Source organism: Hemitrygon akajei, chromosome 3 (assembly GCF_048418815.1).
Source record: "Hemitrygon akajei chromosome 3, sHemAka1.3, whole genome shotgun sequence".
Classification (NCBI taxonomy): Eukaryota; Metazoa; Chordata; class Chondrichthyes; order Myliobatiformes; family Dasyatidae; genus Hemitrygon; species Hemitrygon akajei.
In genome coordinates, this window is record NC_133126.1 from 208,929,691 (window position 1) to 208,956,576 (window position 26,886).

A 26,886-nucleotide genomic window follows, 5' to 3' on the forward strand; every position below is an offset into this window, starting at 1 on the left:
ATGCCTCTGTCGTTTGCAATCACCTCCATTGTGGACCGGTTTTATCAGCGAAAGCGGGAGCATTCTTTGGTGAAGGAAATGGCTCGATTTGGAAGGACGTCACAGAATGTCGCGGTAATGAAATGCGTTTGAATGACTGCCGCATTTCATCATGGGGAGAACAACAGTGTACACACAAAAATGACGCCAGCGTTATCTGTTCCGGTAGGTGATTTGGAATTAAGTATCGGCCACGCTTATAATAATAATAATAATAATAATAATAATAATAATAATAATAATAATAATAATATCGAATCAGAAACAACGAAGTGAGCTATATTTGACACAACTTTTATCGATGGAGGATTTGAAATTTCATGCTTCTTCATCAGTTAAGCTAAAACAATTAATCCAAATAGTAGAACTATTTTGGAAAGATATAAACTTGGAATTGGACTGGAAAAATACAGAATATTACAAATAGAGATAGGTGCAATAGACCTAATAGAATCCAAAACAGAGGAGCACGATACAATAAATCTGATGGATGAATATATAAAATAAGTACATGGGATTTCAATCAGGAAAGGAAATACATCCCCGTGCAAAAAAGAAACTTTTTGACAGAATTTACCCCAGTGGTTAATACAATCTACCAGACAGAGCCCAACAGTAAAAATATAACAAAAGCAATAAACACTTCCGCTGTACCTATCTCAATATATTCTTTTGCATAATATCTTGGTCTGAAACTAATCTCGAACATTTACAAAGAAAAAATAATAACTTAAGTGACAACTTTCAGAAAACATTATGTACATCGAATGTTCTTAGGTTGACACTATCCAGCGCAAAAGGGTGAACAGGAATAAATGACATTAAAAATCTACAACATCATCCACATAAAATTTGTAAAGATATACTTCCATCAACGAAAAAAGGAATCAGCTCTCCAGGCGAGCATATTCAATTGCGATAAGAAGTATACACCACTAAACCTAAATGAGAACACAGCCAATAAAAATAAAAACGTTATTATTGTGCCACGTACCCTGTGACCGGGTTACCAAACCAGCAGAAATGGAATAATACTTTGGAGTCTGGTATTACTGTAACTAAAAGTGTTTATTAACAAACTAAGTAATACAGCGCTATAAAAGGCAAATATATATATATAAAACAGGTTAGCAATGATATATACAGGTGTGGAAATAGGAATCAAAACCAAGCTCTATCGAAGTCTAGGGGTAGATGAATAGTCTTATGATGGTGCAGAGTTCAGTTCAGTTTAGTTTAAGTCGAGGTAGTTGCTGTTCTACCGTTGAAGAGAGAGAGAGAGAGAGAGAGAGGTGTTACAGTTGCAGGCAAACCTTCCGTTGTCTTCTTGTCCTGTTGTGTTGTTGTGGTCACCGACTGTGACCCCTCCTAACCAGGCCAGACCGTTCTTCAGTGTTGAGCCTGTCACCCAGGCGAGGGTGGACACACACACAAGCCCCCACCGGTCTGCCTTCACACACTGTGAGCCTCTGATCGATTCCTCCAAATCGATCCTCCAAACTCCCACCTTCGCCTGGGTCCACAATGCTCTTTCAGTGTCCCGTGGTGTGCCTGCCTGTGTCTCAGCAGACTCGCTTTTTATCTCCCCTGCTGGGGTACCATCCATCCATCAACTGTCCATGTCCATCACCTGGTACCGCCTTGCTGTTTCAGCAGGAATCTACACAAGCAGGCAAAGTGTCCCTGGAGTGGAGTAAACAATTATCGAAGAAGCCATAATACTAAATCATCTCTCTGTCTCTCATTATCAGCATAGTTCACAGGGGGTCAACTCTGGACCCCATCTCCACCTGGTTTGCTCATCACACATCACACCCCACCCTTAAAATATTTTTTACGGGGGGGAAAATCCAATAGTAAGGCACGTTACAGAGTCTAATATAATACATAAGTAGTCACTAACCAACAGAGTAACACGGATATAATTTTAAATCTAACACCTAGATAAACAATCGGCAATTATATTGTCAGTCTCCTTTACATGTGGTATCTTTATATCAAATTTTTGTAACATCAGACTCCAACTTAGCAGTCGCCTATTCTTATTCTTATGTTAGTGAAAAATACCGATGCATTGTGATCAGGATACTTCTGTGCCGGACAAATATAAACCTCAAAATGCTGTAACGCCAGAATAAGTGACAGTAATTCTTTTTCTACAGTGGAATAATTTTTAACTTAGGTGTATATTACAGAGTTTAAACTAATACATGTGTGATTATCATGTAGTACATTACAGAAGCGTATGCAGATACTAATCTCTATTTCACTTTTAATAGATTCAAACAGTCAATCTACCATGATATTGTCTTTATCATTCACAAGCTTTGTCACAGGAAAAAAAGTCAGATTCCTGCAGAACCAGATTCTGTTATTCAAAGTGGCGTTTAGTCAACTATTGCCCCTTTTCCACTTCGACACAGAACACTCAACCATCATGTGATTAGCTTGCTCACCAGTTTGGATAAGGATTTCACAGACCCCCTGCACAGGTGCTAGCTTATCACTAATGTTTTTCAAACTAAGCCCATTTGCTGAACTTCCAGACAACTTATTAATTTTAAGTCATTAATTTTATCTTCAAGATCCTTAAGTCTATTAGTTTCCAGTTTAACACCAGCAGGTGATCCCTCTTGGTCAAAACAACACTTCAAGTTTTGCCTCTCCAAATCACAAACTTGAACAACATCACCAAATTGTTTATATTTAATTTTCAAAACAAGCTGTAACAGATTAGCAGGCACCTTGTTACCTAATCACTGACCCTTCAGCATGGTCAATGCTTCTGAAACCGATCCAGACTTTAAATTTACCTTATTGAAAAGTCCAGTAACACTTTTCTGAATATCTACAATAATATTCATATCACCAGCTGTTATCTTATCACTAACTTTTAGAACACCTTCTAACACAAGTGACTGAGAATCCTCACTTTCCACTGGTGCAGGGTTAACCCCTTACTCACTGAACCAAGTCCATCTGACACAAAAGGACTGCATTCCTTTTTAACCAAGTCAGATACCACAGACCTTTCCTGAGTCTCGACACAAGTTTCAGTACCCTGTGAACCCACAGGTACCTCAACAACCTGAACACAGGGAAACGGAACATCTGCCTCTTTTAGTCTTTAAATACCAGTCCCAGTCTCAAATTCCAAGTTCCCCTGATCCTCCCAGCTGCTCTCTGGGCAACTCCCATCCGAGGTAAACTAAACATTGCGGGTTAAAACAACCTCGTCTGCTAACCCAGCAGACTTCCTCAAGGTAGCGGCATCCTTTTCATCTCGGAATGCCATTATATCATCAGGAACACATTCCTTAAATTCTTCAACTGCAAGCAGCTCTTCCAAGCTACAGAAATCATCAGTGTCCAACACTGGACCTTCCAGCTGCCACATCTGGGAGTACAGTTAGACGAGAAGCTAGACTGGACTGCCAACACAGATGCCTTGTGCAGGAAGGCACAGAGTCGACTGTACTTCCTAAGAAGGTTGGCGTCATTCAATGTCTGTAGTGAGATGCTGAAGATGTTCTATAGGTCAGTTGTGGAGAGCGCCCTCTTCTTTGTGGTGGCGTGTTGGGGAGGAAGCATTAAGAAGAGGGACGCCTCACGTCTTAATAAGCTGGTAAGGAAGGCGGGCTCTGTCGTGGGCAAAGTACTCGAGAGTTTAACATCGGTAGCTGAGCGAAGGGCGCTGAGTAGGCTACGGTCAATTATGGATAACTCTGAACATCCTCTACATAGCACCATCCAGAGACAGAGAAGCAGTTTCAGCGACAGGTTACTATCGATGCAATGCTCCTCAGACAGGATGAAGAGGTCAATACTCCCCAATGCCATTAGGCTTTACAATTCTACCGCCAGGACTTAAGAACTTTTTAAAAGCTATTATTAATGCTTTTTGAGATAGTGATTTAGATGCATATCATATTTTTTTTACTGAGTTAAGTATTGTATGTAATTAGTTTTGCTACAACAAGTGTATGGGACATTGGAAAAAAGTTGAATTTCCCCATGGGGATGAATAAAGTATCTATCTATCTATCTATCTATCTATCTGTTTCTCATGTTTACTCTGGTCCTCCACAAAGTCTTTCTTTAACAACGATAAATCTGCCTCGGCCCCCTTACTCTCCTTAGCTTCACTGTCCTCTAACCCCTTCTGACACAGGGACGGTAAAAACGTCTCAGCTGAATCAACGTCTGCCTCAACTACATCAGGGTTTGTCTCCACAGCCCTTTTCGCCATGCTTCGGGTTACTGCGCAAGCGGGATAAACTCCTGAATCTGTGGGCGGGTCCTCAGCACCTACAGGCTTACTCGTAAACTGAACTGTTGTGAGCACGTCCTCCCCGCCAGGTCATTCCCGAGTAAGACATCCACATCACGTTTCGGGAGTGCAGACCGCACCCCGATCGTGACTGATCTGGATACCAACTCACACTTCAAACATATTTTATGCAACGGCACTGCCTCGGTCCCTTTTCCAACCCCTTCTATCGCCACGTCACGAGTCTGGGTCTCAGCACTAAAGTCCAACACACTGCTTAGGATTAGGGACTAAAAAGCCCCAATGTCTCTCGAGATTCACACTGGCACTGGGGTTGAACCGTCCTTCACAGATACCAACCCGGTCAAAAGCAATTTCTCCCATCACTCCTGAGCTCGGCTTGGCTCATCCTCCTTTAGCGACATTTCAGCCGGCTTAATGCAGGCAGTCGGGGTTGGCCCCTTTCGCTTTCCTGTCTCTTTCTTTGGAGCTAGACACTTAGATGTTATGTGGCCAGCTTTCATAGAAACATAGAAAATAGGTGCAGGGGTAGGCCATTCGGCCCTTCGAGCCTGCACCGCCATTCAGTATGATCATGGCTGATCATCCAACTCAGAACCCTGTACCTGCTTTCTCTCCATACCCCCTGATCCCTTTAACCACAAGGGCCATATCTAATTTCCTCTTAAATATAGCCAATGAACCGGCCTCAACTGTTTCCTGTGGCAGAGAATTCCACAGATTCACCACTCTCTGTGTGAGGAAGTTTTTCCTCATCTCGGTCCTAAAAGGCTTCCCTTTTATCATTAAACTGTGACCCCTCGTTCTGGACTTCCCCAACATCGGGAACAATCTTCCTGCATCTAGCCTATCCAATCCCTTTAGAATTTTATACGTTTCAATAAGATGCCCCCTCAATCTTCTAAATTCCAGTGAGTATAAGCCTAGTCGATCCAGTCTTTCTTCATATGAAAGTCCTTCCATCCCAGGAATCAACCTGGTGAACCTTCTTTGTACTCCCTCTCTGGCAAGAATGTCTTTGCTCAGATTAGGGGAACAAAACTGCACACAATAATCCAGATGTGGTGTCACCAAGGTCTTGTACAACTACAGTAGAAACTCCCTGCTCCTGTACTCGAATTCTCTTGCTATGAATGCCAACATACCATTCGCCTTTTTCACCGCCTGCTGTACCTGCATGCCCACTTTCAATGACTGGTGTACAATGACACCCAAATCTCTTTGCATCTCCCCTTTTCCTAATCGGGCACCATTCAGATAATAATCTGTTTTCCTGTTCTTGCCACCAAAGTGGATAACCTCACATTTATCCACATTAAATTTCAGCTGCCATGAATTTGCCCACTCACCTAACCTATCCAAGTCACCCTGCATCCTCTTAGCATCCTCCTCACAGCTAACACTGCCGCCCAGCTTCGTGTCATCCGCAAACTTGGAGATGCTTCATTTAATTCCTTCGTCTAAATCATTAATATATATTGTAATCAACTGGAGTCCCAGCACTGAGCCATGCCGTACCCCACAAGTCACTGCCTGCCATTCTGAAAAGCTCCCGTTTATTCCCACTCTTTGCTGCCTGTCTGCCAACCAATTCTCTATCCACATCAATACCATACCCCCAATACCGTGTGCTTTAAGTTTGCACACTAATCTCCTGTGTGGGACCTTGTCAAAAGCCTTTTGAAAATCCAAATATACCACATCCACCAGTTCTCCCCTATCCACTCTACTAGTTACATCCTCAAAAAATTCTATAATATTCGTCAGATATGATTTTCCTTTCACAAATCCATGCTGACTTTTTTCCGATGATTTCACCACTTTCCAAATGTGCTGTTATCACATCTTTGATAACCGACTCTAGCATTTTCCCCACCACCAGTGTCAGACTAACCGGTCTATAATTCCCTGGTTTCTCTCTCCCTCCTTTTTTAAAAAGTGGGGTAACATTAGCCACCCTCCAATCCTCAGGAACTAATCCAGAATCTAAGGAGTTTTGAAAAATTATCACTAATGCATCCATTATTTCTTGGGCTACTTCCTTAAGCACTCTGGAATGCAGACCATCTGGCCCTGGGGATTTATCTGCCTTTAATCCCTTCAATTTACCTAACATCACTTCCCTACTAACATGTATTTCCCTCAATTCCTCCATCTCACTAAACCCTCGGTCTCCTACTATTTCCAGACGATTATTTATGTCCTCTTTAGTGAAGACAGAACCAAAGTAGTTATTCAATTGGTCTGCCATGTCCTTGTTCCCCATGATCAATTCACCTGTTTCTGACTGTAAGGGACCTGCATTTGTCTTGACTAATCTTTTTCTTTTCACGTATCTATAAAAGCTTTTACAGTCAGTTTTTTATGTTCCCAGCCAGCTTTCTCTCATAATCTTTTTTCCCTTTCCTAATTAAGCCCTTTGTTCTCCTCTGCTGGACTCTGAATTTCTCTCAGTCCTCAGGTGTGCTACTTTTTCTGGCTAATTTGTATGTTTCTTCTTTGGACTTGATACTATCCCTAATTTCCCTTGTCAGCCACGGGTGCACTGCCTTCCCTGGTTTATTCTTTTGCCAAACTGGGATGAACAATTGTTGTAGTTCATCCATGCGATCTTTAAATGTTTGTCATTGCATATCCACCATCAACCCTTTAAGTATCATTTGCCAGTCTATCTTAGCTAATTCACGTCTCATACCTTCAAAGTTACCTTCCGTTAAGTTCAGAACCTTTGTTTCTGAATTAACTATGTCACTCTCCATCTTAATGAAAAATTCCACCATATTATGGTCACTCTTACCCAAGGGGTATCGCACGACAAGATTGCTAACTAACCCTTCCTCATTGCTCAATACCCAATCTAGAATGGCCTGCTCTCTAGTTGGTTCCTCGACATGTTGGTTCAGAAAACCATCCCGCATACATTCCAAGAACTCCTGTTCCTCAGCACCCTGGAGTCATGTCTCTGTGATCCCAACTATATCATATTCATTAATAAATATCTGCACATGCAATTCATCCACTTTGTTACGAATGCTCCTTGCATTGACACACAGAACCTTCAGGCTCGTTTGTGCAACGCTCTTAGCCCTTATAAAATTTTGTTGAAAAGTGGCCCTTTTTGATTTTTGCCCTGGTTTTGCCTGCCTGCCTGCCACTTTTACTTTTCACCTTACTACTTTTTGCTTCTAACCGCATTTTACACCCCTCGGTCTCTCTGTACTTGTTCCCATCCCCCTGCCACATTAGTTTAAATCCTCCTGAACAGCAGGACTTCTTTGACATATTTCTATTTTCCTTTTCCTCGACCCGAACACCCTTTCCCACAATTATAACACATAAAACTAGGAAACTTCCTTCCAGTCTGCTTTTCCTCCTCCTTACCCTTTCCCCTAGTCCCTGACTTATTCTCTGACTTCACCAGTGGTCCTTCTCTACCATCCCTACTACCCCATTGGTAGCTCTTACTCGGAGGAAATTTTACCTTGTGGGTTAAGGCATACTCATCTGCTAACTTGGCAGTCGCAGACAGATTTTCTGCCTCCTCCTCATCCAAGTACGTCAGCATACCCTCAGGGACGCAGCTTTTAAACTGCACAATCAACATCAACTGTTTTAATTTGTCCAAATCCTTACTGGCCCCTTTTGAGGCGCACCAACGCTCAACGTACATGTGCATTTCATGGGCAAACTCTAAATATGTGTGGTCCCATGGTTTTGTCAAATTCCGGAACCTTTGCCGGTATGCCTCAGGAACCAACTCGTAAATCCTCATATAGCCCCATTTACATCATCATAATTCTTTGCTTCCTCTGTGGACAACGTCGAATAGGCTTGCAGAGCCTTCCGCTTAAGAACACTCTGTAACAGAACGGCCCACTTCTCCTTCGGACAGTCCTGATTCTTAGCAACTTTCTCAGAATGGAGGAAGTACCTATCCACATCCATCTCCTCAAATGGAGGTACCAACTTAACCTCCTGACTAACCTTGAACCCATTGGCTGGGTCTAGCACTTGTCCCCCATCCTGCATTGCCTTTAAATTTTCCAGCTTAAACTGCCTCTCTTTCGCCCTTTATTCTCTCTGCTTTTCGGCCCCTTCCCTTTGTCTTTCAGCCTCTTCTCTTTCCTTCTCTGCCTCCAGCTTCCTTATCCGGAACTCATGTTCATACTTTATTTTCTCTGCTTGAAGCTGAACCTCAGCCTCAGCCTTTACCCTCAACAAACATCTCCAACTCCCCTTCTTCGAATTTCCCCTCGGCTACGTAATGATGTGCTAGTAACAGCTGTACCTGAGCCTTCTTCATGCGAGTGGTCAGCTTAACCTTTAACTTCCGAGCAATTCACACCAGTATCTCCCTCTTAGCCTCGTCTACCCCCTCAGGGGTTGGATACGTACAAACTTATTAACCTCAAACTCCATTTCTGCGGTTTTCCACACAACCAAATCAGATAAGGGAATTTACCCCAATCAATTCAACAGCCCCCTCAATTTGATAATCAAATTCCCGACGAGCCCCCAATATGTTAGGTACCCCGTGACCGGGTTACCAAACCAGCAGAAATTGAATAATACGTTGGAGTCAGGTATTAAGAGGAATAGACAAAGTGGACAGCCAGCGCTTCTTCCCCAGGGCACCACTGCTCAGTACAAGAAGACATGGCTTTAAGGTAAGGGGAGGGAAGTTCAAGGGGGATATTAGAGGAAGGTTTTTCACCCAGAGAGTGGTTGGTGCGTGGAATGTACTGCCTGAGTCAGTGGTGGAGGCAGATACACTACTGAAGTTTAAGAGACTACTAGACAGGTATATGGAGGAATTTAAGGTGGAGGGTTATATGGGAGGCAGGGTTTGAAGGTCGGCACAACATTGTGCCTGTAATGTGCTGTACTATTCTATGTTCTATGTTCTATTACTGTAACTAAAAGTGTTTATTAACAAACTAAGTAATACAGTACTATAAAATGCAAATATATATATTATTATAGACCAGTGAGCCTTTCGTCTCTGGTGAGAAATCTGTTGGAAAAGATTCTTAAAGATAGGATCTAAGGGCATTTAGAGAATCATGGTCTGGTCAGAGACGGTCAGCATGGCTTTGTGAAGGGCAGATCGTGTCTAACAAGCCTGATAGAGTTCTTTGAGGAAGGTGACCAGGCATATAGATGAGGGTAGTGCAGTGGATGTCATCTACATGGATTTTAGTAAGGCATCTGTCAAGGTTCCAACGGTAGGCTTATTCAGAAAGTCAGAAGGCATGGGATCCAGAGAAGTTTGGACAGGTGGATTCAGAATTGGCTTGCCTGCAGAAGGCAGAGGGTCGTGGTGGAGGGGGGTACATTCAAATTGGAGGGTTGTAACCAGTGGTGTCCCACAAGGATCTGTTCTGGGACCTCTACTTTTCGTGATTTTTCTTAATGACCTGGATGTGGGGGTAGAAGGGTGGGTAGGCAAGTTTGCAGACGCCACGAAGGTTAGTGGTGTTGCAGATAGTGTAGATGATTGTCAAAGATTGCAGGGAGACATTGATAGGATGCAGAAGTTGGCTGAGAAGTGGCAGATGGAGTTTGACCCGGAGAAGTGTGAGGTGGTACACTTTGGAAGGACAAACTCCAAGGCAGAGTACAAAGTAAATGGCAGGATACTTGCTAGTGTGGAGGAGCAGAAGGATCTGGGGTACATGTCCACAGATCTCTGAAAGTTGCCTCACAGGTAGGTAGTGCAGTTAAGAAAGCTTATGGGGTTTAGCTTTCATAAGTCGAGGGATAGAGTTTAAGAGACGCGGTGTAATGATGCACCTCTATAAAAAGCTAGTTAGGCAACACTTGGAGTACTGTCTCCAGCTCTGGTCGTCTTACTATAGGAAGGATGTGGAAGCATTGGAAAGGGGACAGAGGAGATTTACCAGGATGCTGCCTGGTTTAGAGAGATGGATTATGATCAGAGATTAAGGGAGCTAGGACTTTACTCTTAGAGAGAAGGAGGATGAGAGGAGACATGATAGAGGTGTACAAGATATTAAGAGGAATAGACAGGGTGGACAGCCACCGCCTCTTCCCCAGGGCACCACTGCTCAGTACTAGAGGACATGGCTTTAAGGTAAGGGGAGGGAAGTTCAAGGAGGATATTAGAGGAAGGTTTAAAACTCAGAGAGTGGTAGGTGCGTGGAATGCGCTGCCTGAGTCAGTGGTGGAGGCAGATACACTAGAGAAGTTTAAGAGACTACTAGACAGGTATATGGAGGAATTTAAGTTGGGGAGTTATATGGGAGGCAGTGTTTGAGGGTCGGCACAACATTGTGGGCCTGTAATGTTCTGTACTATTCTATGTTCTATGGAGGGAGAGAGAGAGAGAGAGAGAGAGAGAGAGGAGAGAGAGAGAGAGAGAGAGAGAGAGAGAGAGAGAGAGAGAGAGAGAGAGAGAGAGAGAGAGAGAGAGAGAGAGAGAGGGGGGGGAGAGGAGAGAGAGAGGGGGGGGGAGAGAGAGAGAGAGAGAGAGAGAGAGAGAGAGAGAGAGAGAGAGAGAGAGAGGGGGGGGGGGTGAGGTGATGCAGTTGCAGGCAAACCTTCCGTTGTCTTAGAGGTAACAATTATCGAAGAAGCCAAATACTAAATCATCTCTCTCTCTCATTATCAGCATAGTTCACAGGAGAGTCAACTCTGGACCCCATCTCCACCTGGTTTGCTCATCACACATCACAACTGTTGCAGTAAATATTAACCTACTGCAGAGCATGACCCTCTAGGAAGACATCCCATCAATCTTAGAGACCAGGTGTCGACAAGGAAGTGTCCCACGCCTGACTCTGTGTTGGAGACCGCTTCCCAAAAACAGTGGGAGGGAGTTCCTTGTGGCAATACAGTTCCGGGCTGTTAACACAAAAAAAAGATCAGAATATACACCTGAAGAACAACAAATTAAAGGTGATAATTGTAGAAAATGCTGGGCAAACCATAAACAATCCAACACATTACAGGATCCTGTTGCAGTTTAGCACAATCTGTTTATTTATACAGGGGCAATCAAGTAGCAAACATCAGTCATCAGAATCCTACTTTAAAATACAAAGTCATAAATGTAGTCTCACCTCAGTAAAAAATTTAACTCTGATCTATTTTTAGGGTCAGAATACTACAAATTATATTATGATCGATCACTTATTAGAGATAGGACAATATAAAATTACCGTCCGAATGTAAAAATACAGGATAAACAAGCAAGAACCCAGATTTAGGGGTGTTTGGTGAGGTCGGTGGATAGATAGATGTGTTCAACAATAAAACAGATTTTCCGATCTTTTTGGAAAATCAGAAAGTGAAAAGCACCAAAGATTTACTGAATTAAAAGAAGAAATTGGAAGACTTTGGAAGATGAGCAAGGTACACATTGTACCGGTAGTAATAGCAACTAGAGTCATCCCAACCTCACTACACAATACCATAAAACCGTTTTGGCTGCACTGTAATATCTATGTAAATCTGCAGACAGCCGCAATACTAAACACCACTAGAATAGTCCGAAAGCGCCTCGTAATTGTCGTTGAGCTGGTTGGCTATGACCATATCACAGGGATTACAAGCTTGAGCAATTTTTAAATATATAAATAATAATAATCATAATAATAAACAATTATATATGAAAAACAGAAGAAATATGCTGACTAAAAGAGGAAATTGAAACACAATAGAACATGAACAAGGAATACTGAGGTTTTTTCCAGAAACAAAGGGTTGCTTCTGGCAAGGCTGAAAAACACAAAAGTATTATCAATAATACATAATAAAAGAACAACAAATTAATGATGATAAATGCAGAACATGCCAAGTGAAACCAGAAACAATCCAACACATTACAGGATCATGCAGCAGGTTAACACAATCAACTGGCAAACATCATTCTCCAAATTCTTGCTTTAAAACACAAACTCATGAAATATGTCATACCTTATTATAAATATAATGCTGATCTGATTTTAGAGTCAGAATTCCACAAATTATACTACGACAAATCCGTTGTTACAGATAGGGCAATTCATAATAACTATCAAGATATGGTAATACAGATAAACAAGCAAGACTAAGATACAGAATAGGTCGAGCCATTCCAAACACACATCACATACAGAAATCAGTAAGATAAAATCACCAGAAATCTGCCGAATTAAATAAGGAAACCTAAAGACATAAGCAGGGTATACATTGTCCCAATAGTAATATCTACAACTAGTATCATCCCAAACGCATCCACAATAACATTTAACCATTTGGACTACACAGCAAAATCTGCATAGTTCTCCAGAAAGATACAATATTAAACATCACTTGAATAGTCCGAACGTTGCTAGCCGTTGAGAAATGAATATACTTGGCTATGCCTCTACATCAGGTTTCACTAGCTTGAGCTGAGAAAAATAATAAAAATATATAATAATAACTGCCTTGCAGTAATTAATGCTACACTATGGAAATTGCCGTTTCCTCTGTATATTCAAATACCGTGAGAGCTGCAAAGCGTGTAATCAGCTGGCGTTATAAGACCGTAAGACAATGGAGCAGACCTACGCCATTCGACCCATCAAATCCGATTCTCCGTTATCCCTCCAAGCCAGATTTTCCTGTCTTCTCCTCACAACAGTTGACACACTTACTAACTAAGAATCAGTTAAACTAGGCATTAAATATACTCAATGATTTTGCATCCACGACCGTCTGTAAAAATTAATTCCACGACTTCATCTGGCTGAATGAATTCCTCCTAATTGTGGTCCGCGCTGATAGAAAATTATATGATGTTAAGTATCCTGGAACTCCATGTGCTAAATACAGGGTTATGCAACTGGAATTCCAGGATACTGAGTCAATCTGCTTTGCCCTGAATAAGAAGTAGAAAATTGGAAAGAACTGCAGATACTGGAGATCTTAAATAGAAGAAAGGAATTCTGCTGATCGTTAACCCATCCTGTAGCATCTGAAGAGGCTGAAAAAGTATATGGCTTTGTAGTGAATGTCCCTTCATCAGCTCTGGAAACATGAAAAAATAGCTTCTGTTACGGTAAAGTAAGCAGAGGATCGGGAGCGGACACTGGGAATATCTATGAGAATGAAGGCCCTGACTATCCGGGTGGAAAGTTTACTTTCATCGATGGTGTCGTGATTGTAATTGCTTTTCACGGCGAAGAGTCTTTGAGACTATGAGCATAGGCAAGCCCGAGACTGGCGATTCAAGGCCCAATATCTCCGAGACCTGATTTCCAATGCCCAGGAATGGATGTTGAACGCCCGAAGGCAGTCTGTCCTGGAGTCCTTTCAGTGTGTGTGATAACGAATGGAAAACCATAACACCATAAGATTATAGGCGGAGCAATAGGCCATTCAGCCCATCTAGACTGATCCGCTATTCAATCATGGCTGAATCCGGATGCACCTGCCTTTTCGCCATATCGTTTGATACCTTGAACGATCAGGAAATGATCGAATTTCGCCTTAAATAAGAAGAAATTTTCGAATGGAAGAAGGACAGTACCGTGGCTGTTAAGTGAAGTCAGAGCCAAAGTAAAAATAAAAGAGAGAGCATAGAAGGAGGCCAAAGCCAGTGTGAAGGTAGAGGATTCGGGAGCTGTTAAAAACTTGTAGACGGGGATTCCGAAGGTCATCACCAAGGAAAAGATGAAATATGAAAGGAACCGGCAACTAATATCAAAGAAGATACTAAAAGCTTTTTTTAGGTATATAAAGGGTAAAAGAGAGTTGAAGGTATCTATAAGACCAATAAAAATTAACTTTGCAGATATTGTAACGAGAGACACAGAGATGGCAGAGGAACTGACTGCGTATTTTGCATCACAGTGAGAGACATCTGCAATATATTCAAGAGGGTCAGGGAAAGTGAAGTACGTGCAGTGAAAATTACGACTGAGAAGCTGGTCAGGGTGCTTAATGGTCTGCAGGATGGATAAATCTCCTGGAGCTGATGGAATGCACCCTCGGGTTCTGAAGGAAGTAGCTGGAGAGATTGTGGAGGCATTAACAATGATCAGTCAAGAATTCCTAGATTCTGGCATTGTACCGGATGACTGGAAAATTCCAAAGGCTAATCGGCTATTTAAGAAGGGTGGGGAGCAGCAGGAAGGAAATTATAGACCTGTTAGCCTGACATCAGTGGTTGGGAAGTTGTTGGAATCGATTGCTGGGGGTGAGATTACGCAGCACCTTGAGGCAGATAACAAGATTGACCAAAGCCAGCACGGTTTTCTGAAAGGAAAATCCTGCCTAGCTAACCTAATGCAATTGTTTGAGATCACGTGTAGGATAGGCAAAGGAGATGCAGTAGACGTGGTGTACTTGGATTTTCAGAAGGCCTTTGACAAGGCGCCGTACATGAGGCTGCTTAGCAGGATAAGAGTCCATGGAATTACAGGGAAGTTACTGGCATGGGTGGAGCATTGGCTGATCCGTAGTAAACAGAGAGGGGGAATAGAGGGAACCTACTCTGGCTGGCTGCCGGTTACCAGTGGAGTTCCACGGGGATCGGTGTTGTGACCGCTGCTTTTTACGATGTATGTAAGAGATTTGGACTATGGGATTAATGGATTTGCGGCTAAATTTGCCGATGATACAGAGATTGGTGGGGGAGCGGGTAGTGTTGAGGAAACAGAGAGCCAGCAGAGAGACTACGATAGTTTAGAGGAACCGGCAAAGAAGTGGTAAATGAAATACAATGTTGGAAAGTGTATGGTCATGCACTTTGATGCAAGAAATAAACGAGCAGGCTATTATTTAGATGGAAAAAGCATTCGAAATGCAGAGATGTAAAGGGACTTGGGAGTCCTTGTGCAGGATACCCTAATCTCGCCAATGACAACACATCCATTCTGAGATACGGAGCCCAATATTACTCAACGTGCGGTCTAATTAGTGCCTTATTAAGGTTCAGCATTATCTCCTTGTATTTGCAAACTATTCCTCTTGAAACAAACGCAAACGTAGTATTTGCCTTCTTTACTATAGGTTTAACCCGTAAATTAATCTTCTGAGGGTTTTGCACGAGGAGTCCTAAGTCTTTCTGCACCTCTGAAGCTTGAACCTTCTCCGCATTTAGATAATTGTCCACACTATCGATCCTTTTATCAAAATGTATTATCGTACATTTCCTAACACAGTATTCCATCTGCCACTATTTTGTCCATTGCTCCAATTTGGCTAAGTCCAGCTGCAATCGTATATCTTCATCGGTACTACCTATCCCTCCACCTTTCTTCGTATCCTCTGCAGGATGTATTTGTATACATTTCTCTGACATTAAAACTACCGGTCCCAATAAAGACCACAGAGGGACACTGCTAGTCACCGGCTGCAAACCAGAAAAGGCCCCTTTTATTCCCACTCACTACCTCCTACCTGTCAGCCATTCCTCATCCATTCCAGAATATTTCCGGAACGCTAAAGGAATTTATCATTTTAAGCAGTTTCATGTATGGCATCTGATCAAAGCCCTTCTGGAAGTCCATGTCAAATGCATCTACTTCCTCTTCTTTGTCCACCCAGTCTGAAGTCACGTGGACTAGTTCATTTCTGTGATGTTCAGAAAATACCTTATCATCACTGGTACATGACATAAAGTAGTCACGGAAACAGATATAGCAGTGTGGAACTCTGTCATTTGGCATACCTCAAACCGGTTTCTAGCTGTGAAACATGGAATTTCACAGCAATCCCTCTCCACTTTCGTGGTTTTATATACTTACAAGGATGTAGCTTACAACACATCTCTGAAGACTTCTACTGCAGTGTTCTCACGTGACACGCTGTTAAAGTTACTAATACACTTGTGACTGTGTATACACTAGAACAAAGACACTGCGCCAGAGAAACAATTCTGAAATTCACTAACCAATTTACGGCAATGATTAAGAATGCACCTGCTGATATGCATTTATAATAAAACCGAATATCTCGGTGGTTCATCAATGATTTACAAATATTGAGAACCAGTTATTCACTATTAATTAATGAATTAGTGCAATCTATGTTAACCTGACAAAAAAATATTAAAAAATACAAAAATATATAAATAATAATGTAGCTCATCGTAAACTTCGCGACAAGATAATTATTGAATACTAATTATCTGTAATCCACATTGGCTCATATACAAGTTGCATTCTTGGCCGTTAATTAACAATAATTTCAAGATAATGCACAAATTAATTTAAATAATTGAATCCCATGCAATAAAATGCCATTTCCAAGAGTTTTCGGCGCAGCTGCAGCGTTGAAAATTTGTAAATATCTCTGTTGAGCATATGTGCCTAAAATGACAGATGATTTATTCATCCAATCAAGTAACATCAGCAGCAGGTTATCCTCGATGGTTGAAGTTGTTGTAGAAAGACTACAGCAGATACTGTTAAAATCCAGTTTTGTCTTTAGAAGTTATTTTCTGAGGAACGGAGCACAGTAACCTAACTTGCTATCTTGATGCACATTTCTGGTAACATTCATATCTGAGATTCACGAATCTCTGGCCAACCGTCCCTTCAGGATGATCTGAATCATCACAATCCTTGAGTCTTCCAGGTGTCGTCTGGCCGCCGCAGTTCGGACATGGTCTTACAGTACGTTAGAGCTTAAGCATTTTATTCTGTTTCTTTCCAGTAACAGTTGCATATCATATTTGCAAGAGTTCCTAATTTAATTAATTTTGACCAGCTTGGACACATGTGAATGTGTAATTGTTGTTTACAATATGCTGATGCTAAAGGTCGAAGGACATTGATAACCAATTATATTTTACAGTGGATCACTGGCATTTGCGGCTGGCTGCTGGAGAGGGCCGATGCGATGGCCGAGTGGAGGTTTATCACAGCGGCGTCTGGGGCAGAGTAACAGATGATTTGTGGGATTTCAAAGACGCAGATGTGGTATGCAGACAGCTAAAGTGCGGCTCCGCAGTAAATGTTTACAACCACGGGAAGTATGGAATCGGGAAAGGGCCTGTGATCATGAGCAACGTCAGTTGTATTGGAGGTGAATCCTACCTCTGGAACTGCACTTTCACACAAACGGACCATTTACCTCTCGGTGGTGATGTTGGTGTCTTTTGTTCTGGTAAGAACATTCTGTTCCGTCATAAAGTATATACACTGCACAGTCATAGAGTGTGTATTCTTCGTGCTAATATGTCATTCACATGGATCCCTTTGCTGTGGTCTTCTGGATCAAACTGCAATTGTGACCTTTTTTTGCCTTTTGAACAATGAAATCAGGTTTAAAAGACACGTCTTCCGCACCGAGTTATGATAGCGAAGGATAATTTATTACCACTTTAGCCCTCTTGATCCCCTGTTTCCATTTATGTAAGAGAGGCAAATATCTGCCTAATACTGTTACTGTTAGCCTTTCCACAATGCTGTCGTGATGAAGGGTCTAGACCCAAAACGAACACGCTGTATTCCTGGAAAGATTATTCCTGACCTGCTGAGTTCCTCCAGCAACTTGTGAGTGTTACTCATCTGCAGAACCTCTTATGTATACACAATCTACAGTTATCTTTACTATTGAGCATCGCCCCAAACTGATCTAATTCAAGTTCACAATCACGTTAATCACAGCTAAATGAAGACAAAAGTCATGCAGTTCTGCCAGATCAAGTCTGTGAAAAATTGACCCACAGACTGGAAGGAATCAAGAAGGATTGCACTTCGAAAAAAGTGCAGAGGAATGTTGAATGGATGTGATCAATCTGTAATCCATCGCAAATACCCTCAGTTGCTCAAGGAACAGTTTGCGAAAGGTGGTTGCTCATTGACTCTTTACTCCACTCCCATCAGGAGGAGGCTACGTAGTATCCACGTCAGGTACATCAGACACAAACATAGTTACTTTTCGCAAGCAGTCAGGCTGATCAACAACTCCAGTCACCAACAGACCCCTTCGCACACCCAACCTCCACTGCTTTATCATTTCCTGTCAGAGTAACCTATGTACAAACAGTCCTGTGCCTTGTGTCACATTATAGACATTATTTTATATTTATTCTGCAGGTTTATTATTGTGTTCTTTATCTTATGAGATTTTTTTAACAGCTGCATCGGAACCGCAGAAAAATATTATTATTGAATTGTGTACTGGAAATGAAATTAAACAATCTTGAGCTTGACCTTCAGGTTAAAGATCGCAAGCACCCATAACGCATCCCTCTCCTTTCTTATAACTGAGCAATGCTTTGTGAATTTATATTAAGTAGAGTAATGAAGTTACACTTAACAATTATCTGTTCATCCTGCTTGATTACAAGCCTTAGTCAAGTTGTTTCCAGAAAGCCAATTCATTTAATGTTATTATTTCGTGCTGCAGATGATATTCCCGTAAGGCTGTTGAATGGTTCAAGTCGTTGTGCCGGACGGGTAGAAGTTTATTACAACGGAATCTGGGGGACCGTCTGCGATGATGCTTGGGATTTAACAGATGCAGATGTTGTCTGCAAGGAAATGAATTGTGGACATGCTGTTAATGCCACCAAGACCAGTTGGTTTGGCCAAGGCTCAGGTCCAATCTGGTTGGACAACCTCAAGTGTTCAGTGAATAATACAGCCTTGTGGCAATGTCCGGCGAGACCATGGGGCGAGAACGATTGCATTCACAAAGAAGATGCTGGAGTTATCTGTTCGGGTGAGGAGTTCCTTAATGCATGAGATATGTGTTTCTCTCACTGTGATGAAGTCTATTTTTGACATACCGGTGTAAGATAACTTCATGATGATAATCGATAAGAGTGGCATTATTTATTTTATTGAAAAACCCCCAACACTACCATAAAACCAACAAAGGTTCAATGAGTGAACTACAAACAAATCGAAAAATAATACTATGTTTTCTTTTTATTCGTTCTGATTCCTGTGGCAATCTAAAGGGAAAGGATACTGTTCTATCCTTTCGAGAGAGAGAAAACAAGAGCGGTATGTTCGACATTGTCTGTCAGCGTTTGAGCGAGGCCCCTCTCCCTCTCACTTGCTCTTGCTGGAGGAATCGAGGTTTCGGGACAAGATTTCATCGACACATATTGGTGTTTGGATTATTTTTTATAGATCTCTGCTGATCAAGTTGTATGCGTTTCTGGTTTTTGGTTACTGCCACTGAGTCTGGCCCTGTCACTCAGAAGAGAAGGAAGGAGAAGACGTACGCTATGGTGATAGGGAATTCGTTATTTAGGGGAACAGTCAGGAGGTACCGTGAGCGAGAACAAGATTCTCGGATGGTACGTTCCCTCCCAGGTGCTAGGATCTAAGATATATCAGCATCATGTAGTGAGAAGGTGAACTGCCAGAGAACGTGGTCAACGTAGTTTCCAATGACATTGGCAGGACGAGTGACGAGATTCTGAATAGGGATGTCAGGGTGTTATGTGCTAAGTTAAAGGGAAGAACCTCTCGCGTTGTGATCTCAGGATTGCTACCCGTGTCAGGTGCAGGTAAGGGCACCACTAGGAAGACCATGCAATTTAATAGGTGGCTAAGGAGTTTGTGTAAGAGGAGGACATAGGATTTCTGGATCATTGTGTTCTGGGAAGGTGGGACCTGTACAGAAGGCGTAGCTTGCACCGGAACTGGAGGGGGATTAATATTCTAGCCCAAAAGTTTGTTGATCCTGCATGGTGGCGTTGAAACTGGAGGTGTCAATGGATGGGAGTCAATGTACCAGAACAGTTTGTGGAGAGGAAGTGGAGGCATATGTTGGAAGACACAGCTAGGAATCAAAAGATTGAGCAAGGTGTGACTGGTGTCCTGAGCAGCATGTACGTCAGTGCAAGACGTATCGGAAACAAGGTGGATAATAGTGCTGGAGATGTCGACACCGGTTTGCAAATAGAGGCAATGTGTAGTCAGGAGAAGCTGACGCTGTTGATACAGCAAAATTGCAGTCACCAGGATGAGCTGCAACGTGAATGATGGACAAAATCGAAAAGAGTGAATACAGAACTGAAGATAGAGTATTTGAATGCACACAGTACACAGAATAAGGGAGATGAACTTGCAGCACAATTGCGGATTATCAGATAGGATTTTTTAGGTATCACTAAATCGTGGTTGAAAGACGATTACAGCTGGAACATAATGTCAAAGGATACACATTGCATTGAAGGACAAGCAGGAAGGCGGAGGGTGTGGCATAACTGTGTTGGTAAAAAATGAAATCCAATTATTGGAAAGAGATGACATCGAGTCGGAAACTGTTGAATCATAGTGGATAAAGCTAAGGAATTGCAAAGGTAAACATTCCCTGATAAGAATTGTATTCAGACCCGCAAACAGTAGCAAGGATGTGGCCTACAAACTATAACGGATGATAGACAATGAGAGGGCATATAATAGAGCAAAAGGTAGTCGGAAGCTACCAACACAAAACTGGATTAAGAAGGTAAACATGGAATAAGAACACAAGCTAGCCAATAGCTTTAAAGAGGCTAGGAACCGTTTCTTCAGATGCATAAAGTGTAAAAAAGAGGTGAGACTAGATACCAGACCGCGGGTAAACGATGCTGTAGAGTTGTAACAGGCGACAACAAAATAGCAGACGAACTGAATAAATATTCTTCATCAGTCCGTACGGTGGAAGACGTTAGCGCTGTGGTGGAAGTTACAGGTGTCGTGGGTCATGAAGTGGGTGAAGTTACCAGAACTTGAGAGAAGATTCTTGTGTAACTAAAAGGTCTGAAGGTATATGTCACCTGGACAAATGGCGTTCACCCCAGTGTTCTGAAAGACGTTGTTAAAGAGATCATGTAGGCATTAACAATGATCTTTCCAGAATCAGTGCATTCTGGAATGGTTTCAGAAGACTGGAAAATTGCAAATGTCTTGAAGAAAGGTCTCGGCCTGAAATGTCTACTGGTTCCATTGAAACTTCCTGAACTGCTGAGTTCTTCCAGCAACCTGTGTGTGTTGCTTTGGACTTCAGCTTCGACAGAATTTCTCATATTTATAATTCTGTTAGCATAGGTTATGACTTTATGGAAATATATCCAGTAAAACGCAGCACTATATCAGATCACGCAGTTAAGATTCATTGTTTCCGAAAGATTGCACTCAACAACTTGACGGTGCAAGGACTGCAAATTTGAGTCACAGACATAAACCTTTCTGCGCTTCTGGGATGAAAGCTCGTTATGGCCTAAGGTTGTTCTTTACCCGTCGTCGTCAACAATGATAGGAAACCTGTGCGGGAGAGTATTATTTTAATTGAAAAGACGTTGTACTGGGACAACTCTATTCTCTCGAGCTTGAAAGTCCGAGTCCTCTGGTATTAGTACTCGCACAAACTGGTCTTCCGTAGTTGCAGTAAATGACCAGTTCTGTGCCTCGTCGTGTCCTTTAAACATAGGAGCACAAGAACATAAGAAATAGGAGCAGGAATAGGCCGTCTGGCCCGTCGAGATTGCTCCGACATTCAGTAAGATCATGGCTGATCAGGCTATGGATTCATCTTCACCGACCATTTTTTTCCCAAAACCCTTAATTGCCCTGCTATGCTAACATCTATCTCACCTGTCTTAAATAAACTTAATGAGGGAGCCTCCACTGCTTCAGTGGGCCGGTAACACCACTCTCTGAGAAAAGCAGTCCCTCCTCATCGCCGTCCTAAATCTACTCCCCCTAATCTTGAGACTATGTTCCCTAGTTCTGGTATCACCTGGCAGTGGAAACAATTTTCCTGCCTCTATCTTATCAACCCTTTCATAACATTATATATTTCTATAAGATCTCCTCTTCTGAATTCCAGCGAGTACAGTCCAGGGTGCCTCATTATCTCCTCATTGTCTAACCCCTGCACCTCTGGAATCAACCTGGTAAATCTCCTTTGCAACACCTCCAGATTCACTGTATCCTTCCTCATGTAAGGAAGACCAGAAATAATAATCTGCTCTTCCCTTTTTCAAGTGGATGAGCTCGTATTTACCAACATTGTACGCCATCTGCCAGACCCTCGCCCACTCACTTAACCTATCTATTTGTTTCTGCAGACGCTCTGTTTCTTCTGAAACACTTGCTTTTCCGTTCAATATGGTATCACCAGCAAACTTAGATACAATACACTCGGCCCCCTCTTCCGGATCGTTAATGCATATCATGACCACTGCACCTCAGGTACACTGCTCTCCACTGTTCCACTGTTTACCAACCAGAGAAACACCCATGTATCCCATCTCGCTGTTTTCTATTAATTAACCCATCCTCCACCCTGGTAATACATTACCTCCAACTCTATGTATCTTTAGCTTATGGTTAAGTCGTTCATGTGGCACCTCATCAAACGCCTTCTGGAAATCGAAGTAAATAATGCCCATCTGTTCCCCTCTATCCACTGCGTTCGTTATATCCTCAAAGAGGACCTACCTTTTCTGAATCTATGTTGTGTCTGCCTGATGGATCCATTTCCTTCCAGATGCCTCGCTATTTCTTCCTTAATGATATCTTCAAACATTTTCCCAACTACAGATGCTAACCTAACTGGCCTATAGTTAGCTGCATTTTGCCTACATTCATTTTTGAACAATGACGCGACATTCGGCTTCTTCCAATCCGCCGGGAGTTCTCCAGATTCAAGAGAATTTTCACGAAAGCTTTTACTTTAACTTCTGTCATTTCTTTCAGTGTCCTAAAATGCATTCCATCAGGACCAAGGGACTTATCTATCTTCAGGCCCAAAAGTTTACTCAGCACTAGCTCTTCAGTGATAGCTATTGTACAGATGTCCTCATCTCCCTTTGCATCTATAGCATCTCTTCTTGGCATGTTAGACGTGTCCTCCACCATGAATACTGACACAAAATAGTTATTCAAAGCCTCTGCCATTCCGTCATTTCAAAACATAAATTCCTCTTTCTCGTCCTCCAAGGGACCTACGTTCATTTTAGCCACTCCTTTCCGCTTTATAAAATTAGAAAAACTTTTCCTGTCCGTTTTTACTTTGTGCTAGTTTATTTTCATAATCTGGCTTCCCTTTATTCATTGATCGCTTCCTGATTCTTTGTTGTTTTTTTACAGTTTTTCCAATCTTCTAGTTTCCCACTAGTCTTGACAACTTTATGTGCACAAGCTTCTGGTTTGATGCCTTCTTTTATTTCCTTAGTTATCCAAGGCTTACTCTCCCCACCCTTACTGTCCTTGCTTTTAAGCGGAATATACTTTCGTTGAGCACCGTGAAAATCTCTTTGGAAGCTTTCCACTGTCCCTTAAACATCTCACAATATAGCCTGTGTTCCCAGTCTACACGAGCAAATCCTCCCTCATCCCATTGTTCAGGCATAATACACTGGTTTTGAATCGAAATAATGCACCCTTCCTGGCCGTTGGATCTCACTGTAGATATTATATGTCTACTCTCACGGAGCTGTCTTCGCATGCTAGCGCAGGCATGTGAATATCTCACTGCGATACGGGTCCCGCCGGCCCATCTCGCCTGGTTTAGCTTGCCTGTCGTAGCGGTGCACCATTGTGTGGCCGGTGTCGCATGCAAACAGCTACTTCGGGTCAAGGGTGAGAGCTGAGTGTCCAAAGGTGAGTTCGGACATCATAATCCCCATCGTTAGAGGTACTGCACGTCCCTGATCATCATATACCCACATCACAATTAATTATTAACATGAAGATATAATCAATAATCAGGTTTGTTCTTTGTTCTTCAGGTCACAGGAAGATAAGGTTGGCAGATGGGAAAAATCCCTGCCAGGGCAGACTTGAAGTTTTCTTTAACGGAACATGGGGAACAGTTTGCTCTGATTCATTTGGCATTGAGAATGCACAAGTCGTTTGCTCCCAGCTCAACTGCGGATCGGCAAAATTAGTCGAGAACAGTGCTGCATTTGGAGAAGGGACTGGACAGATCTGGCTGGACGACGTGAGATGTCGGTTGGGCGACTCACTTTTATGGCAATGCCCATCTTCAGCATGGGGCCAGCACAACTGCAAACACGAGGAGGATGTTGGAATCACTTGTTCAGGTAATTATATTGTCATAGCATTATAGACTGCGAAACAGGCCTCCCGGCCCACCTACCCGTGCCGAACGATTAATCTTCCTCGCCCCATCGGCTCGTACCCGGACCATAGCTCTTCATTTCCCTCCCATCCACAGACCTATCCAAATTTCTCTAAAACGTTGAAATAAACCCTTTCCAACAGTTCCACAGACTAGTCGTTCCACGTTCTGAATGAAGAAATATGCCTTCATATTTCCCTTAAAGACTTCACCTTTTACCCTTAAACCATGAGCTGTAGTTCTAGTCTACCTGAACCTGAGTGGAAAAGCCTCTTTGAATGGATCCTATCTAAGCCACACATAATGGCGGTTATCTCTCACAAATCTCATCTCATTCTTCTACGTTCTAGGGTGTAACCGCCTAACATATTCACCCTTTCCCTACAACTCATATCCACAAATCCTGGCAGCATAACTGACAAATTTCTCTGCACTCTAACTAAGTTATTGATATCTTTATTATATTATTTATCTCTAAATGTAAGGACATGCTTTTGGAATATTTCACTGAAATGATGAGTTGAATATTTTACAGAAATATGGCCAGCGAAACCGCTAATTGAGGAGGTCAAGAAGGAGAAGATTATCAACCCATTTCCAAAAGCCTCCAGTAATTACTGATATTTTAACATATATGCATCTGTGGTTTTTTTTTGTCATGCTTCTTGTTTTAAGGCGTTTTCTCTGTTCCTGATCTCAGAAGGATGCAGACTTTTCCTCCCTCAATTTGACTTTTCTGCCCTCACTTCATTTCTTGTCGTGTCAGTGCAAGGGAACATTTAAGTACAATATAGGCCAATTTGCTGCTTTAGCAAAAACGATAGAAGATCTTGCTGAACGCTTTGTCATTGAAAGTTCGAGATATACTAAATTTAGAGAGTATTTCGAAGTTTATCTGCAGAAGTACTGAAAATTTTGTGCCAGACATTACCGGCATGCAGCTCAGTTGGCAAAAAATTACTTCAGCGTTAAATGCAAAGAATATAATGATGTCATTACAAATCCTGGTGCATCTTTTGCTAAGTTCTGAATTCCAGCGTGACAGGGCAATATAGGATATTACATACCTGTATGCCTATTTGTTTTCAATAATATTGACTCCATTTATTACCGAATGAAATTATTGACAACATCAGAGTGGATCAACATATTCTATCAAACCTGTTATTCGATTTTATTGTCCGATTGCATCCAGGAACAATTAGCATCCCAAAGTATTAAACACATGACTCAGCCCTAGAAGTTGAGAGGTAGAAGTGGGTACATAGGACTTCCAATACAAGTTAGTTCTCAAATAAGAACTTGTGCATTTTTGTTTCAGACCTGCGGCTCGTGGCGGGTTTCGATAATTGCTCTGGAAGAATTGAAGTTTTCTTCAGTGGGACGTGGGGAACGGTCTGTGACGATTCATGGGACAGATACGATGCTGCTGTCGTCTGTCGCCAATTAAACTGTGGGGATCCAGACCAGGCTTCCGTGGGGATGCTATTCCCCCTTGGCAACAGCACTATTTGGATGGACGAGGTCAAATGCAAAGGGAATGAGAATTTTCTGTTGGATTGCCAATTTTCTACATTGCATCGACATGACTGTGGGCACAAAGAAACCGTCGGTGTGATATGTTCTGGTGGTAATCGAATTATATTTCTACTTTCGTCAATTCCACTTACTTTCTCGTCATATCACTGTAACACAATCCTAGAAGAAACCCTGATATCTTCGAATGGGTATCACAAAATTAACCTTTCCAGCATTGGTTGTCCACAGGGACATTGCTTTGCTTTGTGGATCCTCTGTGTATTGTGCTGGAGGTGTTCAATGTTTCTATGTTTAGTCCTCAGCAGCTGGTGCCGTTCCACATCCATGTTCAACGCAATTTTCTTCCTCAGCATATCTGTAATTTTCTTTGAGCATTTAATTCCCTTCAAGCCCATGTTTTAAATCCGGCTTTGCATCTCCTTACCTCTTAAAATTTTACACTTTATTTGCACCCCTGTGATGCCGCTGGTGTTCAAATTGAAATCTCCGCAGTACTTCGAACTTCCCGGAACAAGCCTGGGTGAGGTTGATATTTATAGACCTTTATCCTCACTGAGAAGTATTTCTAAGTTTACGTTTAACATTATAATGTTCAGAATTAATATCATATCTTGACAGACGCATGGAAATGTCACTTAGTGCAGGCTGACAATTTATGTCTGCTCTGATAGCTGAATCCATGATTTAATGAAAGGCATGTTTTGTAATATTCATTTACTATGAGATATTGCAAGGTCACAGGTATTTCTGGCCCAGCAAATCCGCGCCGCCCAATTACGGTCAGGTGAACAATTCACCTAATAACCCCTACGTCTCTGGAAAGTCTGAAAAAACCCACGCTTTCAGGGGGAGTAGGTACAATCGACTTTCAGACGGCAGTGGAATTGAAACGAGGTTTCTGGCGCTGGGCGCTTCTATGCTGCTCCTGACAAAATATATTTAAATTCGATTAACGTCTTTCTTTCAGATCACCAGCCACATCCTCC

At 42.2% G+C, this 26,886-nt stretch overlaps 1 protein-coding gene across 1 annotated transcript; it reads left to right on the top strand.

Moving 5' to 3' along the window:
- LOC140724679 (scavenger receptor cysteine-rich domain-containing protein DMBT1-like) lies at positions 1-24,982 on the top strand. Its single transcript, XM_073039104.1, has 6 exons — positions 1-114; positions 8,471-8,591; positions 17,120-17,350; positions 18,680-18,994; positions 24,009-24,323; positions 24,897-24,982. The coding sequence occupies exons 1-6, from the start codon at positions 1-3 to the stop codon at positions 24,980-24,982; spliced, it is 1,182 nt and encodes a 393-aa protein (XP_072895205.1).
- Positions 24,983-26,886: the final 1,904 nt, after the last annotated feature.